This window comes from Ananas comosus, linkage group 1 (assembly GCF_001540865.1).
Source record: "Ananas comosus cultivar F153 linkage group 1, ASM154086v1, whole genome shotgun sequence".
NCBI classification, from domain to species: domain Eukaryota; kingdom Viridiplantae; phylum Streptophyta; class Magnoliopsida; order Poales; family Bromeliaceae; genus Ananas; species Ananas comosus.
The window spans coordinates 167,632-184,450 of record NC_033621.1 but is presented as its reverse complement, the minus strand read 5'-3'; the positions used below and the strand labels follow the sequence as shown (position 1 = coordinate 184,450).

The 16,819-nt window shown below is 38.0% G+C and overlaps 2 protein-coding genes and 1 long non-coding RNA gene across 16 annotated transcripts; 1 reads left to right on the top strand and 2 right to left on the bottom strand.

Annotated features, from left to right (window-relative positions):
- Window positions 100–2,477, bottom strand: LOC109708888 (photosystem II D1 precursor processing protein PSB27-H2, chloroplastic). Of its 3 annotated transcripts, none has more exons than XM_020230819.1 (4): window positions 2,374–2,477; window positions 1,565–1,695; window positions 1,056–1,462; window positions 100–447 (listed from the first exon to the last, which is right to left on the bottom strand). In XM_020230819.1, the coding sequence occupies exons 2-4, from the start codon at window positions 1,647–1,649 to the stop codon at window positions 310–312; spliced, it is 630 nt and encodes a 209-aa protein (XP_020086408.1). In that variant the 5' UTR covers window positions 1,650–1,695; window positions 2,374–2,477; the 3' UTR covers window positions 100–309. The 3 variants fall into 3 exon arrangements, with proteins under 3 accessions (XP_020086408.1, XP_020086416.1, XP_020086398.1); XM_020230827.1 differs by lacking the exon at window positions 2,374–2,477 and adding an exon at window positions 2,283–2,370; XM_020230809.1 differs by lacking the exon at window positions 2,374–2,477 and having other exon boundaries at window positions 1,565–2,350.
- On the bottom strand, window positions 3,418–15,091 carry LOC109711371 (myosin-12-like). Its single transcript, XM_020234385.1, is given in 41 exon segments — window positions 3,418–3,806; window positions 3,896–3,978; window positions 4,493–4,573; window positions 4,659–4,715; window positions 4,806–4,824; window positions 4,826–4,860; window positions 4,956–5,055; window positions 5,187–5,257; window positions 5,366–5,512; window positions 5,616–5,822; window positions 6,749–6,901; window positions 6,993–7,163; window positions 7,270–7,335; window positions 7,458–7,505; window positions 7,604–7,718; window positions 7,798–7,899; window positions 8,003–8,142; window positions 8,300–8,515; window positions 8,600–8,698; window positions 8,811–8,930; window positions 9,048–9,253; window positions 9,568–9,745; window positions 9,857–9,917; window positions 10,028–10,134; window positions 10,239–10,370; window positions 10,465–10,635; window positions 10,720–10,846; window positions 11,183–11,220; window positions 11,317–11,418; window positions 11,503–11,560; window positions 11,673–11,774; window positions 12,028–12,174; window positions 12,267–12,403; window positions 12,529–12,678; window positions 12,796–12,955; window positions 13,046–13,104; window positions 13,235–13,391; window positions 13,483–13,628; window positions 13,760–13,903; window positions 14,695–14,823; window positions 14,951–15,091. Coding segments are annotated over 41 exon segments (4,680 nt in total). The 5' UTR covers window positions 14,954–15,091; the 3' UTR covers window positions 3,418–3,670.
- LOC109711381 lies at window positions 3,662–15,139 on the top strand. 12 transcript variants are annotated; one of them, XR_002216583.1, is made up of 9 exons: window positions 3,669–3,801; window positions 7,654–7,721; window positions 12,063–12,145; window positions 12,787–12,882; window positions 13,242–13,394; window positions 13,473–13,622; window positions 13,738–13,819; window positions 14,071–14,432; window positions 14,516–15,139. It is a non-coding gene; the product is annotated as an uncharacterized LOC109711381 (long non-coding RNA). The 12 variants fall into 12 exon arrangements; XR_002216595.1 differs by having other exon boundaries at window positions 3,678–3,801; window positions 7,663–7,721; window positions 13,336–13,394; XR_002216581.1 differs by having other exon boundaries at window positions 3,678–3,801; window positions 7,663–7,721.

The window sequence follows — 16,819 nt, the reverse complement described above, 5'->3', positions numbered from 1 at the left end:
TTTGATTTTTCATACAAACCTCTCTTTCTCTCTCTCTCTCTCATTAACGACTTAAGCAGTCAACATGCAGTAATCAGTTATTACCACAGTACACCAAGCTACAGGAAATTCAAAATTATAAACTGGATTGCTTTATCAAATATTTCTGGCACGTTTTACATGCATAGGTAATTAACATGAATTGTCTACAGGACAATCAATAATATTGCAAAAGATATGACATATTAATCCTCTTGCTATCTGGAAGGGAAAGTAGGAGTAGGGAAACATGAAGAGGCTGAAGGCAACCTAGTAATTGTACTGGTCTCACTAAAGAAATGCCTCTGCAGTGTTCAGGTCGTTTAGAATGCGCGTTTTAACCTCATCAGAGAGTGAAGCGAAGGGACCTGCTTTTGCATAGAAATTGGCTAGTGATCGTATTGCTCTCTCCAGTGCAGCATATGATTCCTGAAACAGATGATCGGTCAATGATGCTGCTACGATTATGACAAAGAATAATTACTAAGTGGAATATTGTGGAACTGTAATCAGAATGCGCCTATTTATGCACGAAAGGTATGGTATCTTACGATTCTCACCTAATGATTTTATATGCTAGATAGCATCAGAAAAAATAAGTTAGTCGAAAACAAATCAACATAAAGTGTATAATAACTAAGCATTATTCCAAGATGGGTAGCCATTTTTTTAAGATAAAAAAGGCACTGAAGTGAAATTCTCTGAAAATGCAGTAAACCCATCTTAAATAAACAGATACTACAAGTTGACTCGTTTTTTTTTTTTTTTTCATCCTCCCTGTTTACGAAACAAAGACAGTTCTAAAATTCCTTTCCTACTAAAAAGGACACAGAAAACCGAGCTTTCTCCCTGCAAGAAAACAACATTTCACTTGGGAAAACATTTATGAAAGCGCTGTATTTGAACACAATTGCTTTCCAAATTCATAACGTACAAACATGAAAAGAAAGCATGCACACATATAATGCAAGTTTTGTAATTAGTATCTTTTTATCCTAACATCCAAAACGGCCAAATTAAGCGACAAATAAATATACCTCCGCTACAACTGTTTGCTGCCCCCTCCAACCACTCAGATACTCTCTGATCGACTCTTTCGCAGCATCGGCATTTCTCCTGAACTTGGCAACATCCTTTGTATCCTCCTCCAGCGATTCTCGGAGCGTCCTCACCACTTCCCTCGCGGCCTTTAGATAGCCCTTTGGCAGTACTTTTCCCGACTTTGTTTTCTCATTGGGGTCGAATATCGATTTCATCGCCCCCAAAACACCTCCATCACCCTCTTCAGTTTTATCTTTTCGATCATTCTCTTCTGCCTTAATAGGCGGTAATGCATTAAGACCGAAACCAATTACGGTCGAAATGGAAACTAGGGAGACCCTTCTGCTCAGTAAACTCTCATGAGAAGCTACGATAAGTTGACACTTCAGCTGAACTTTTCTGTCTGTTCTGTTGCATATGATAAAAGCAAGATAAATTAAATAAAAAGTACATATCTAATTTACATGTGCAGATTATCAAAGCAGAACATAAAGTAATAGATTACTCGGCAGGTCGAGTTTGCGCTGGGTCTTAATCTCTTTAGGGAAACCACAGTAGTATTTATTCAGTAAGGAGAAAGAAGAGACCATTCTTTTCTGATGTAATCGACTGATTCGGAGATTTCCACAGTGCCTCCTGCATACCAGAATCACTTGGATAAATTCACAAATATCCCGCATATTTGATATCCATTGAAAGAAAACACGTTATAATTTATAAGCAAGCCACTTATGCTAGTTTTTGATAAATAAAATGCTGTCAAATACCTGAATCGCTAGGTTTTAGAATAAAAGTGCAATCACAACACTTATCCACCTTTTTCTTCTTTATATGAGAATAAATGAATAGCACTCTAAGAGGGAAAAAGCCGAGAATATTATATAATTTTCTGATAATTTCAATATATATATATATATATATATGTATATATATAACTGGAATTAAATTAGAAGAAATGAAGGCTACTATATTGGAATGCACCAGACATGCAAAAGGAAAGAGTAATGCTGTAACCAGAAACCAATGTTGAAGACTTAAAATGTCAGGGGCTCTCTCTCGCTCTCTCTCTCTCTAAACCCTTCTTCCACGGCCAAAAATTAAGGGGAGAAAAGAAAAGAAAAGAAAAGAAAATATAAAACAAGTTCCTGATACTGATCCTCTGCCCCCCAAAAAGGTTTCTACACTGATAGAAGAAAAACAGATGAATACTGGGGTCTGTTTACCTCCAAAAAATGAATTAAAACAAAGATCACATAAAACTCAAGTTTACAGTTGAAGAAGAAGAAAAAGAAGAAGAAGAACTGGGAAAGGTACCACCCTTTAATTTCCTGCCACAGATGTTAGATTAGAGGCTCACATTCGTGTAATGTAACATAGCAGGATAATTTGTGGCTCCCATTTAAGTGGGCTTCTGTCACGAACAGCTAGCTATACGGCCCAATAATTATGTTAACGCGCTCACAGGAGAGGGGATTTAAAATGGGCTGGGCCGTGAGGTCGAGAGTCGTAGCTAATCATGGGCCGGGGAAAGGTATTCTTATCGGGCCGGATTATTTTCACGACCGGTCCTGCTCCAATAAAATGTATGATTCGAATGACCTGGACCAACCTCTTCTTGGCTACTTTTAGGGCTTTTTTTGCAAATAGCCCCCTAACTAATTTTTTTTTAAAAATTGGCCCTATCAAAAATTTATTTGCAAAAATGGCCCTAGTCCCACCACGTCAGCGCCACGTCAGCGCCACGCGGACGGGGCTGAGCCATGTGTTTAAGTTGAACACGGTGAACCATTCACCGTGTTCAATATAAGGTTTTTGTATTAGACACGGTGAATGGTTCACCGTGTCCAATACAAAATGGTTAACTGCGAGGTATTTGTATTGGACACGGTGAATCATTCACTGTGTTCAATTATTTGTATTGGACACGGTGAATGATTCACCGTGTCCAATACAAACACCCACAACTTAGTCATTTTTGGCTAAGTTGGAGGTATTTGTATTGGACACGGTAAATCATTCACCGTGTCCAATACAAAAACCTTGTATTAAACACGGTGAATGGTTCACCGTGTTCAACTTAAACACATGGCCCAGCCCCGCCCGCATTGTGCTGACGTGGCGCTTGCGTGGCGGGGCCAGGGCCATTTTTGCAAATAAAATTTTGACAGGGTCAATTTTAAAAATAAAATTTATCAGGGGGCTATTTGCAAAAAAAGCCCCTACTTTTATTATAGTTGTGGAAGGGGAAATAGGAAACGAATGTAAATTGCCTTGAAATAAATATGTGACATTTTATTATCACGTGACAAAGACGAACACAAATTTCTGCTTTATTTTGTTTGTTAACACAAAAAAATAAAAAAATAAAAAAAAATATACACTCACTTTTCTCTTTTTTTTTTTTTATTATTTTGTTGTACAAACAAATTCTACCAAAAACCAAACTCCAATTTCCCAAACTGCACGCGAACTCCAAATCACACCCCTCTTAGCCCTCTATCAGCAAATGGATAAAAAATGGCACAAAAAAATAATATAATTGCATTTTTTTTTCCCCCAATCTTACATTCCCCATAAGAAAAAAGAAAAAAAAAAAGAAAAAAAAAAACCCTCAATCAGTGTGATGTTGTTGTGGTTGCCAGAGGAAATGGAACTCGGAGTTCTGCCGGAGGAGCGGCGGCGGCTCCACGTCGGACAGGCTGACGTCAGCCACCGATCGAGATAAATCGTCCAGTGAGAAAGGTATGCTGCAATTTGTATTATTATTATTATTATTATCTTTTCGGGTACACTTCAGTAACTTTTGTGAGGTTTTTGAACACTTTGTGTTTCTTACCTTGAATCATCATCCAGTAAAAATGAATTATTCGGCATGTTGATCGAGTCATCAGTTGTCATAGCTCTCATCTTCCCAATTACCTGAAAACATATCATATGATATGCAAATATATATATATATTATATATATATATATATATAGACTTAGGCTGGAATACTATAATAGTAAAACGCTTTTTTACTATTAAATTTTTAACCCTTGGATGAAAAATATAGGGTCAGGATGATATTAATCGGTTAGAGTTGAGTGGTCCGCCTAGGGTTGAGTAGTCCCCACTGGGTTATAGTATTTAATCTAATGGTTAGAATAATGAAAAAGAGTTGATCCAAAGGCTTAAAAAACTGTGAGCAAACAATAAAATTTTGTCTACTAATAGTAGCCCAGTCCAAACTCTATATATATATATATATATATATATATATATATATATATATATATATATATATATATATATATATCTGGGGGTAGTCACTTAAGTTATGTTTTTAACATTTCCTTGGTGCAAATTTTCTTTTTCCTAGTGCTGTGGAAATGTATTAATCTGTTTGAAGGTGGGTGAGTAGTGGTAAATGAGTGAAGAAGAGATGCACTGACATCTTTTGATAACCCCTGTGCGCCGTATTTGTCGTCCCAGAACATCGTTCCGATCCGATAAATTTGAGGAATGCTCAAAATCTGGAGAGTATTGAGTTAACATCATTAGATGCTGGGATTTGCATTGTTTCTGGGGCAATTCAATGATTTCTGTTCACGGGCTTACCGGGCAGAGTTCGTTGGTGATCTCCTCCAGGAATTTGTGGGATTTTTGATGCAAAACCTGCATGACAAAATAGTACAGGGGTTACGCCAAAATGATTGTAAAAATTAATAAGTTTTTGCGGTCTGATGAATATGATATTCCGCGTACCAGAAATCCCATTGCTTCTTATATGTTGGAGCTCATCCCATAAGGTTTCGGCACACTGCAAATTGGTAGAATGTATTAGCATGTCTTGATTTTTTTTTCACCCCTTTCTATTCATAGACTTTTTTAACATTGTAGTTGATTTCGACTTACCTCTTCCATTGCTTTATGGCACCACTGCTCTAATTCATGCAAACCGGCCTTGACGAATTCCCCGTTGCTGAAGGAGCAGCATTCTCGTCGGAGTAGTAAACTGCAGATTGAACCAATATTAAGTTTTTGAGTGGATTGTAGTGAAACTCTTGATCTCAGTTCGAGGTTTACCCTTGAAAGGGAAAAAAAAAGAAGAAGATAAACCCTTTGGAATGATCTCACGATAGTTACCTGTTGAAGAGTTGCAAATTTATATATGCAAACACTTGGCTGAAGGTTTTCTTTATAATAATTGAAGGTACCTGCAATACCAGATTGAAACATAAAAAAAATCAAGTGTTTTCTTGCTATTTCTTCATTTTCTAGCTGCTAACTATTACTTGCAAGTTGAAGATGTTATTTTGACTTACGTAATTATCATGCAATATCTCGAAAGTTCGATCCAAGCTCTTGACTATGCTTTGCCAATGCATGCTTGATGCTTGCTTTGCTACTATGTTGGAGTGAATGCTCTTAGACGATCCCCGAACTGATCTCGCTCTTGCAGATCTTGGTGCCTATATATATATATATATATTATTTGAAATATAAACATTTCAAAAACTGCTAGCACAAATTATAAGATGTCAAAGAACCAGAGGATGGATGTGCGGGATATACTTGTATGCACATAGTTAAGAATGGACTAATCTCCTTCTTCAGACTATCTCGGATCATGCCGTAAATCTTCTCAACACATGCAGTTAGGTGTTGCTTGAATAGGAGAGCAGGGTATTTCGCCACTATTCTCGATTGAGAGTCTGATTTACCAACTATTCCGCTGTAACCACTGGAAATCTCCATTCCTGATGATGATGGTCGGCTATTCTGCAGTACATGATTTTGGTGTCAATGATCAAGAAAAGAGAATTCGTATAAAGTGTTTTTGTATCCTCTGCATGTGTAGTTGGGAAAAGTCCGAGGATGGTGTTGTTTGATAGTCAATTTGAATATAATGCTTAATATTGTGTTAGGCCAGAGCTAGATTATTAAATACAGTTGTATAGGGAAATCAAAAGTTTGATATATATCCTGAATCCAGTGTTTGAAAAGGCGCGAGGCGCAAAAAGGCGCAAAACTCTCCTGGAGCCTAGGCGCGAGGCGCACTGCGAGGCGCACGCCTCAAGAAGGCGAGGCGCACAGTAATTTAATTTGATATTCTATATTAAAAAAACTCCAAAATAACTATACAAAACTAAAATAACTATAAAGAAGTAAAGAAAACACATGCATATAGGTTCTCAAGTTAAAACAAATATATTTCGACTTTCAACTTAAAAGTGATTGTGGTGCTAATGTTTTCATTTGGCCTCAAGAAGGAAAAGAGAGAGCGGTAAAAGGAGAGAGTGATAGGAGGAGAGGGCGGTAGATGGATTTCATTAGGGTTTGTTTTAGGTTTCTTTTAGATTCCTTTACTAATCTTATCGGGCTAAAATATAAAATTTATATCCGAAACCCAATAACCCGAAAACTTTAATCCAAAATCCAAAAAATATTAAATATGCCGAGGCGCGCGCCTTATGTGCGCCTCGCGCCTCGCCTGAGGCGCGCGCCTCAGGGCCTAGGCGCGCACCTGAGCAGTAGCGCCTCGCCTCGCTATTGCTGAGGCGCGGAGGCCAGCGCCTCGTGCCTAGGCGCTGAGGCGCGCGCCTCAGGCGCGCCTTTTCAAACACTGCCTGAATCAATTGCATATAAAGTTCATCACTGGCGGCCGTCTTTTTAAAGGATCCTAATCAATGTATTAACAAACTTACCCGTGCCATTCTGCTGAACAAAGTGAGTGTTGTTCGACTTCGGTTTGAACCTGTACTTGATGCAGTGTTTGCCTTTAGATTATTTTGTAATAGAAGTAAGATAGTTGATGTCGTTGAAAGCCAGTAAGCAAGTTCCCCAACATTTTCTTGGTTCTGTTTTCATATGACAAAAGATTAGCCTCTTGATATTTTGGCATAAATTTCAAAACAGAAACTCCAAAGCCAACTTCATAGGGAAAACAACCTCAAATGAGGACCTAATAGTATGGATAATACGATCAAATATATTTGTCTTCTCTGCTTCGAATGAGTGCCATTGTAGCAACGATTTGTAAACAATACATGCTGCAGCCGGTCTCTTCTTGTCGAACCTCTTGTCCTCCATGAGACATTTGATAAGTGCATCATGATTTTCCTGCAAAAGCATCATACAATGATGGTTGAGGTAATTTTATCATTACGTGAGCTCTCATCCATTGCTTATATCAATGTCATGTAGGATTGCTGGTGTTTTGACATACTTGCTGTCTATCTGTTAGCGACTTTTGTTTGCTCAAAGCAGATGCAACAGGGACCACCACAGACTCCTGAATATAAAAAGTAAAAACTTTGTTTAGCTGCTTTACCACTAGTGTGGTTCTCTCTATGTGATTATAATCAATTCATTAGCTTCATATAATTGGAACAAGCAATAAGAGTAAAGCCTTACTTTGATTACTTTAGGACCTTTCTCCTCTTGATGTCCATTCTCAAGGCTCTGAAATCATAATAGCAGTTGGTTACTTAAAAAAAAAAAAAAAATTGAAAAATTATATTGGTGGAGAAATGTGCAATAGTATGCACAATACTTTTTACCTTTACAATATGCGGTTGATTAAGTTCGGGAATAACTAATGGCTGAGCAGCTACTGCAGGACGACTTCGCAGCTCCCGATTTTCTGATTCCAGTGTGGCAATTTTGCTCTCAAGACTGGTGAGAAAAAGTTGATTAGCCACTTCTATTGAAAGTGCAACTTAAACTTTAAGTTGATAGATTTTTGTATATTTACCTTTTGATCTGTTCTGACTGATCCTCATTTGTTGATGTCACCAAGGCCTGCTGCCGCAGAACTTGATTCTCTGACTCAAGGTTTGATAAGTTTGTTTCAAGACTGCATCATAAAGAAAAAAGAAACGATGAATAATATTCTTCCTAGATGAAGTATATAAAAAGGTTCAAAAGAAGTTCACTTCGGAAAAATGTTCTCATTATACCTTTCTATCATTTCCTGTAGTTGACTTATTTTTGACTGGTATTCTTGTGTGTCTTTGAGTAATGCTTCGGCCACCTTTTGCACCTCAGAGTATCTCTTCTCGAATTCCTCAGCCTTGCTTTTGAAGACACCCAGTTCATCCTACATTAATGGGGAGAATTAATTTTAATCGTGATATACATTCATCTCATTTTCCACATGTAATGTTTGCTTAAGCAGCAAAAGACTGAAGTTTTTCTCATCAGTAGTTCAGAGTATTTCTCAGACAAACAAAATGACAAGGCTTCGATTTTTTTACCTCAAGCTCTTTATTATGATTTGTCAGCAAGTCCAATTTTGTGTTGTCCACGACAGGCACCTCCTTAATTACAGGGGGTGCTTGTTCAATTGCAATCTTTGCAGCTTCCTTTTCCCTGATTATTGCTGCATTGGCTTCGTTTAGCTTCTCCTGCATTTCTTGTAATGCCGTTTGCAGCTTTGCTATTTCCTGACCCTTAGCTTCTTCAAGGTCAATCTACCAAAAAACATGGACCTCTCATTAGATAAAACAAAATAAAAGAAATGCAAATTCTGCTTCCTGATCAAAATGGTGAAGTACCCTCAGGTGCTTCTCAAACTCCAATCTCCACGTGAGCTCCTCAACTCGCTTCTCCAACTTATCTTTTGCTTCTTTGAGCGCACCGGTCTCCCTTGCAGCCTGTATAAATCATATAGTTGCTGTGAGCAATTTCGTTACACAACATATATGAAAACAACAATTATTACAACATGAAACTGCATCAAAGTACAATTTTTGTTCTACGATATACCATTCTGAGTTTTCGAAGTTCCTTTCTTGCGAGGCGTGCTCTCCAGAGACATTGAAGTGCCAAAGTAGCCTTCTTTTGTTGCTTATAGGCCAAATAAGCTTTATGTAGACGCCATTGAGTCTGTAAACCATTATATAGGAATATCAGCCTTAGAGAAAAGTTAGCTACATAAATGACTTCAGTATTCAGTTTACAGAGATTTGTATTCTGAATTGTTTTTAAACATAAGGGACATGCCTGGATGATTATAGCAGCCTTGGTTCTTCTTCTGTGTCTATACTCATTGCGTGCCGCCATTGCACGTAATCCTGTTTGTATAACAATCGCCGCCGCCTTCAATTGTGTATAAGCTTTTCTCGCAGCATGAGATCGTGCATATTTTTGTATACGAATCGAAGCATCTTCTCTTCTCAGGCCCTCATATAGTTTCCGAGCAAGCCGAGCTGCAGGTTACAATGGTTGTAATCCTTAGAAAATCATCTAGTTTCATAGGAACCCCTGAAAGATCTGAATTTTCATACATGCCCCTCAAATGTGCAACTTTAACAAAATTAAGTTTGGGGAATCCGATTCGCAGGACAAATTTTACTTGTATTAAGGAAAAGATGTAAAGAGGGACATTTTAGCAGGTACAAAGTTTTATAAATTAATTCTTTAAAGGTCATGCATGAAGATTCATACTCTTTAATAATGTACGTGATAAAAACTAGTTTTGTAACGCTATTATGTAAATATCTTTAAAAATAAAAATAAAAACCTCTCCAGAATTTCTGTAGTTGAATTGAGGCTTTGCGTAAGGTGATGAATTCCTTGCGGGCAAGATGTGTTCTTATCTGCCTCTGTATCCGTCTCGCAGCATTAGCCAAGACTTCTGTTCTTCGAGCATCTAACTCTGCCATCTGACCAGCTCTCAGGAATACCTTTGTTTTTCCTATCTGATATAGCATATAGAGTATGTTGGACCCTTTTCATTTACCGAAAGCATTGTTAATAATTTTTATCTATTCATTTAGCTTTTAGTAAGTAAGTTTAGTAACAAGGCTTGCCTGGTATCCTTTCAAGCCCATTCTATCACATATGGCCGCACATGCTGCCTTCTCGTCAGAGCTGCATAAGAATCGAACATAAATCCCTTAAGTGTGTGCAAATATTCATCCATATTCATCTCTATCGATCTTATAAATAGTGAAATCTCGCTTTTTAGTGAGCTTTTATACCTATCTATGAGATCTGGTGCAAGCATTCCAAAACGATCAATGAACTCATCAAATGTCCTTTTCGTTGGATATCCGGCACAACTGATCCTGATTGCTTCAAGCACACCCTATATAGTGATATATTTGATACAAGTATGCAACAATATCAGTATTCTGATCCGTATATCAGTTATGATTCTCTTGAATATCAAGGAGCACAGATGTTACATACCCCACATCTCAATTGGTTCAATACGTTGAAATTTTCAAAGATGCCTGGTTTTAATACAGCGTTAGGCTTCACACATCTGATATAATGAGGCTCTGTAGTACTCAATGTCTCCATTAGAGCTTGTAATTGTTGCTGTGAATCAATTAATAAAGGGTTATCTGAAATTTGACAGTTGCATTACAGTTCTTGAACGTCTGTAAGTTCAAATCTATACTATTTGACATACCTTAAAGCGAGTACCAATTGAAGAGAACTTGGACTGTTTAGAAGTTTCTTCAGGCAGCGGTGGAAAGAGATTTGCAACAAAAGGACACTTTGAGGCATTTAGAAGGGCTTGATGTTCAGCCACCACATAATCTTTGTTTTTATCGAGGAACTGATCAGCTTGATATGTGACCTGTAAAGTAGAACGGTGTTCTGTAAATGGTTTAATCTTTATAACCATCTAATGATTCAAAACATGATTAAATTTATGGCTTACATCTCCTGCATAGTGGTTGATTGTGAAAGCAGTGCGAGCAAGTTTTGGTTTGCTGAAGCGCTTGTGTCCCTTGTACGTTTGGTACATCTTCTGTGTAAATGTTTCATGAGTTGACTTTGGAAACATACTGCAGTATATATTTTTGTATCAAGTAAGTCTGTGTGTAAAATGCAGAATACACAGTAGGAGAAGATGTCCCTTATGTAATATATTTAGTTCTATATTTGAGTAGTCTTCTTATATCCTATACATTTCATTTTTCTTCCTGTTTGGGCCCTAAAGAAAAATATTATTGTTCGTCAGGATATAAGTAGAATTAATAGCACATCAAAGTAAAGACGGCCTCTCCTTTTCTTTCACAAACGAAATTTGTGCACAAGCAATCAGCATTATGGCTATCAAGTATGAAGATATTCGCCCAACTTATATGTAATAAATTCTTCTGAATTAGTAGATAACTTACCATGCTTCATCCAGAAGTGCAATTATTCCTCCAGGTTTCTACATGGAAATTTTAAGCATTAGCAACCAGCAAATAGTTTCTTATTAAGTAAATATGTAGGTACTACTTATGTAGATGATAGACTAAAGGTGTACCTTTTCAATAAGATCTAAGACATCTTGGTTATCTACAAACTCTACATAACTCCAGTCGATTTCTTCCCTTGTGTATTCTTCTTGCTCCATTTTAAAGACATGCTGCAAAGTTAAGTGCTTACTAAGCATCAATTTACATACCGTATGTGTAAAAGTGCTGTTAATGTCTAATGCCGATTCACATACTTGATTGAAATGCTGCTGCAGCTTCTCATTCGTCAAGTTGATACATAGTTGCTCAAAACTGCCAAATAAAACAGAATGCCAAAATGAAAGGTTAATCTGCTGGCAAAAAACAAAAAAGTTGTAATTATTGTGGGCCAAACTTGGAACTTAAATGCGTCATGTTGCTTTACCTATTGATCTTGAAGGTCTCGAAGCCATAGATATCAAGTACTCCAATTATATTTGTTGCAGTAGGATCCTGACCTATTGAATTGTTGATTTTGTCTACTATCCTGCCATGATAGCTAGGAGGTAAGCACATTCATGCATAACTAAATCACGTTAAGTCCAAATAAATGGTTAAAAAACTTGAGTTTATCCTTCAGAAGAATTTGCAAATATTTACATTTATTGGTAGTTAAATTCTGTTATTCTAAAATAGTTGAGTACTATTTCTAGCTATTGAAGTCTATTGGAAATATTACGCATATGTGTGCGCTTCCTTTTTTTATTTTTTTTGATGTATGTTAGATCGTTAATCCTTACCAGTCAAACAACCTCGAATATACTGTCTTTGCTAGGGCATCACGGTTCAGTGCAGCAGACTCAGGATCGAGAGGCTTTGTTATGTTACCATCAGGCGTGACAATTACGCGCTTACATAGTGAGTCTTCAAGGGCCTTCTCATTGCACCTGATAGAATAATTATCTTCAGTTTCCTTGACGAAAGATCGTAAAAACATCAAGAAAAATGTCCTTAAAGGAACGAGAGAGTTGATGCACACATTAGAAGTTCTGCAGCAGTTTTTAGATGAGAGACCGCCTTCTCGTCTTTCAACTTAGAGGAGTCAATTTCACTTCCTTTGGCGAAACCAATGTTACCCAAGTGAAGGATTGCAGCTACCACACGGAAAATTGCATCCTTGAATGGGTGGGAAAAAAAAAAGCACCATCAATTTGTTTTTCTGTTTTTGAAGTCTATGATAAATCAATTTAGATAATAACTTTTATTTTTTGGAGTAAAAGTCTTATGGCATCACCTATTACCTGCTCTTCTTGACTAATACCAACAATATCCATGGCCTTTCTAGTCTCTATGTACTCTCTTGCATCATCCACATTAGCTACTTCATAACAATTTGTTTGGTTCAAATAGTGAAATCTTCTTGGATCTGCCACCTTAAATTTCTTTACATCCTGAAAAAGTGTTTGCCCTTTCAGTACAAATCATTGGAGACTAGTCCAAAGATTTAACTTTATTAAAGCAAAGTCAGTTAATATATATACATATATGGCCATTTTCAGCAGAATTACCTCTGGTGGTGCAGCACAGAGCATATAAAAGCAATGGTAGTTCCTTTCAGGGTCAGACACCTGGCAGACTCGTGAGCGTTCGAGGAGGTATGTGCGAACTGCAGCTCCAGAGATCTTTCCATATTTGTCGAATTGGATTTCAACAAATTTACCGAAACGACTGAATTAACAATTAATCATCAATGTTAGCACAGGTAGATTAATGGCTTTAAGCACTTAAAGAGGAAAATAGTCAACATTCAGCTGTTACCTTGAATTGTTGTTCTTCACTGTTTTAGCATTTCCGAATGCTTCCAGTACAGGATTAGACTACAAGGAGTTGCACAAAGTGCATTAGACACTTAGAACTTATTACTTCAATTAGTTTCTGAGGGATTTTAAGGCCAATGTGCAAATTTTCAGAATTACTACTGATCTGTTTCTTTTTATTTTATTTTACCTCCAAGACTTGTTGCTCGACTGTTCTTCCTTCAATTCCAGATCTCCCACCCATGAACGCAAGATATCGCATGAGCATTTTTGTTGTTTCTGTTTTACCAGCCCCACTCTCCCCACTTACCAATATAGATTGGCTTCCGTGATCATTTATCATTGCCCTGGTATATGCTCACCAAATGTAACTTGTATCGATAAAAATTACACTTTATTATGGTGATAATAAAGTTGAAAATTTACAGAATTGTCTACCTGTAACAAGCATCTGCCACGGCAAAAAGATGGGGACTCAGCTCTCCAAAGGTCGCACCCTTGTATTGCTCCATCATGTGGACATCATATAGATGGGGAAGCCTTCGGAACGGGTTCACTGCTATCAGGATATTTCCTGTGTACGTCTGGTGTTTTCATACACTCGCATTAAAATTATTTTTTCCTTTCTTTTTTTTTTTTTTTTTCTTTTTCGCTGTTTGCAGCTTTATTGAAGAAGAATTCGACTTTGTGAAGGAGAGTAAAGCTGGATACTTACATATATTTCGTTCAGAGAGTAGCGGCAAGAAAGATTCTGTAAAACTCCCGGTTCATGGAGGTAAGCCAACTTGGTCATGTCATCTACTCCTGCTGGTGGGGCTTCTGTGTCTTTTGGATAAATGCTGCCCAGACTAGCCACTATCTGTATACAGAAGACATATAGATCAAACATCACGCTGTCCTATTGTATGTGTGAGAAAAAATTTTAAGTTTTTCCACCTTGAATTTCTGCTTATAAAAGTAGGTAAGAGTTGGATTATCAATCTACTAGAATAGCATTCTAAATCATTTAGAATTTTCTTGCAACAGGTTTCTCGACTCATTAAGTTGCCAGTCATGTCGTACTTTTTGCAAGTGAATTACAAGTAGCTATTACGGATGATCACGGCGGTCTGGAGACATATCAGCATTTCACTTGCTGTTCTTGTGTTCGACAAGCGGCTGGGCATCGGAATTCTTTAGAAGCTTCTATAGCTTCTAACGTGGAGAACTACACATTGGATGCAGATGAAACAGAGAACTTACAAAGATGATGTCAGGCATGTTACAAAACATTAATTCCTGTTTTAGTTTATCTTTTGGAGTGAAATATTATCTTCTATTACTCTGTTTCTTGTTTTCAAGCGAAAAGAGGGAGCGAAGTATATAGCGAACATCTCTGCATTAAAGAGGTGGATTCTTAATAGCGACTTACTGCGCAATTTTGAGCAAGGAGTCGATTATCTAATAGAATTGCATCTTATGTTATTGCAAGGCAAAGGATAGCAAAGCAGCCACCGAAGCAGCCAATGGTTTCGGACTGCTGTTAAAGACCAGTAGCAGAATCTTCATTCATTTCCTAGCAATTTATCAGCGTTCCTATTGGATCAAAACAGGATGAGAATTCCATGCAGAGACAATTGGAGATGGATTGCAGCAATCGGATCAACATACTGTTTTGCCGTTAGCGGCGATGATGGTTGCGTTGCCGCCCTTGATCTCGGTGACCTCTCCGTCGATCCAAGCCAGCTCGGGATCCTCCGCCCACACATGCGATCCCACAATGATGTTCACCGGCGTTCCCTGCCCGCCCCGAAGAACGAACGAAGCATGGATCAAAGCAATCAGCACATAAGAGTCTCATTGCGAATATCGCAAGCGTACAGCTCATCAGTCGGAAGAGAGATTAAATTGATGATCAGAAACTAACCATAATTCGGTTGAAAAGGGTGTTTGATCATTCAAACTCGAGCTCCGTGCAGGAAGGGGGGGAGGTAGAGGAGAAGAGGATGTGGTTTTTGTTGAGGCAAATGTGGTGGTGGGAGGAAGGGAAAAGGGAGAGAAGGAAAGAAGCGGATTGCAGAGGTGGTGGCGGTGATGCGTTGTTAATTCAAAAAAATAAAATAAAATAAAATAAAAAAAAGGTTAGACAGAGTAAAAGCGAGAGATGAGGAGGGAGAGAGAGAGAGGGGATGAGGAAGAGTCGGATGGTGACGTGGCAGCAGGGACGGTGGCTATTGGTGGCGGCGGCGGCTCGAGTAATATAAGTAACAAGCTAAGCTTCATAATTTAGCTGATCAGGAAGTCTCTGTGGGTGGCTGTTAACGTAGATCCAAGTAACTTGGCCTGCTTCTACCAGTTCAGATGGAGACATCCACTCCTGTGGCTTTTCTCTTTTACTCTCAGTTACATGAACCCATATGATAAGTCGTACAGAACGCCGTTCTTTATATTTTGTATATTATTTATTCAATATAATCCTTCTCGCGTTTTCTACTTTGATATCATGTTAAATCTTCAAAAGCTTAAACTAAAGCTGCCGAAAACCGGTATTTTTATATTTGATATCCAATGCGATGCAAATGGAGATATATTTTTATATCGGATTAAGAATTTCTGTTCCGAATCAGGAAAAATCATCTCTAAATATATTCAACTGCCATTTTCAAACAACTGATTTAAATAAAATGTGAGTCGCACTACTTCCACCTATTAAAGTATGCATTTGGAGGGTTCGAAACAAGCTGGCATGAAAAAAAAAAAAAAAAAAAAAAAAAAAAAAAAAAAAAAAAAAAAAGAGCTTTGTATGATGCGAGCTCCCTGAAAATAATTCGAATATTTTGTACATTGAAGCCTTCGGCTGTTCCAGCTGGAGCTGCAATACTCTGGCTTCTATTTAAGGATGCTCGCCCGGTCCTGTTATATATCTGCATTTTTTGTATGTTGCTCTTGTATATCATAGGTTTAGAGATCTTGTCATACTAGTACCTTAACAGTACTCATTATTTCTAATTGAAGATATTAAGGAGTTTTAACTTAATACTAGGCTTTAATATAGGATGTAGAAAAAGTATAATATTAAAACTGTCAACAACTTTCCTTTATGGCAAAATTAGAAACTGCAATTGCAAACGGAGCGACTTATTTTTAAGTTAAAACAGCAACAAAACCTTTGAACTTTTTTTTCTCTTGCTTTCGCCTTTTGCTCGAGACCTCTATTACTTCACTTTTGTAGTCTATTTTTTTCTTTTCATAAATAAAACGAATAGCTTGCTATTTAAAAAAAAAAAAAAAAGAAAAGAAAAAAAAAAGAAAAAAGAAAGTGGAGCCAAGTAGCCGAGCCGAATCAATAATATTTGGAGCGTGGAATAGCTTCTCCAAATAGTGTGGTGAAGGTGGGTCCCACTAGAGAGTTCAGTTCGTGTTTTTATAACTTCAACTTCTGTTGGAGCGCTAGACGGCAAGAACACTCCAAGTTGTGGGGCCCAGGGGCATCAGCATTGAATCTTTTTCGAGCGGGTGGGGTGGGGGGCGGTGGGAGAGAGAGAGAGAGAGAGAGAGATTTGAAAGCGACAGGGATAAGCACCTTTCGGCCGTTGGTTGGGGCTGACCACCACCGTCGGATCCCGCCATTTCCCCACGTGCCCGCCTACTCGCCTCCCTCCCCACGCACACTCACGCACTCAAATAACCAATAGGATCGAAGTAACCGGGTGGGCCCCGCGCTTAATTAACCAATGGCAATGGGATAATAGATGACCGGGTGGTGGACCCCGCGGCCCCACCGAAAGCTTTCCGA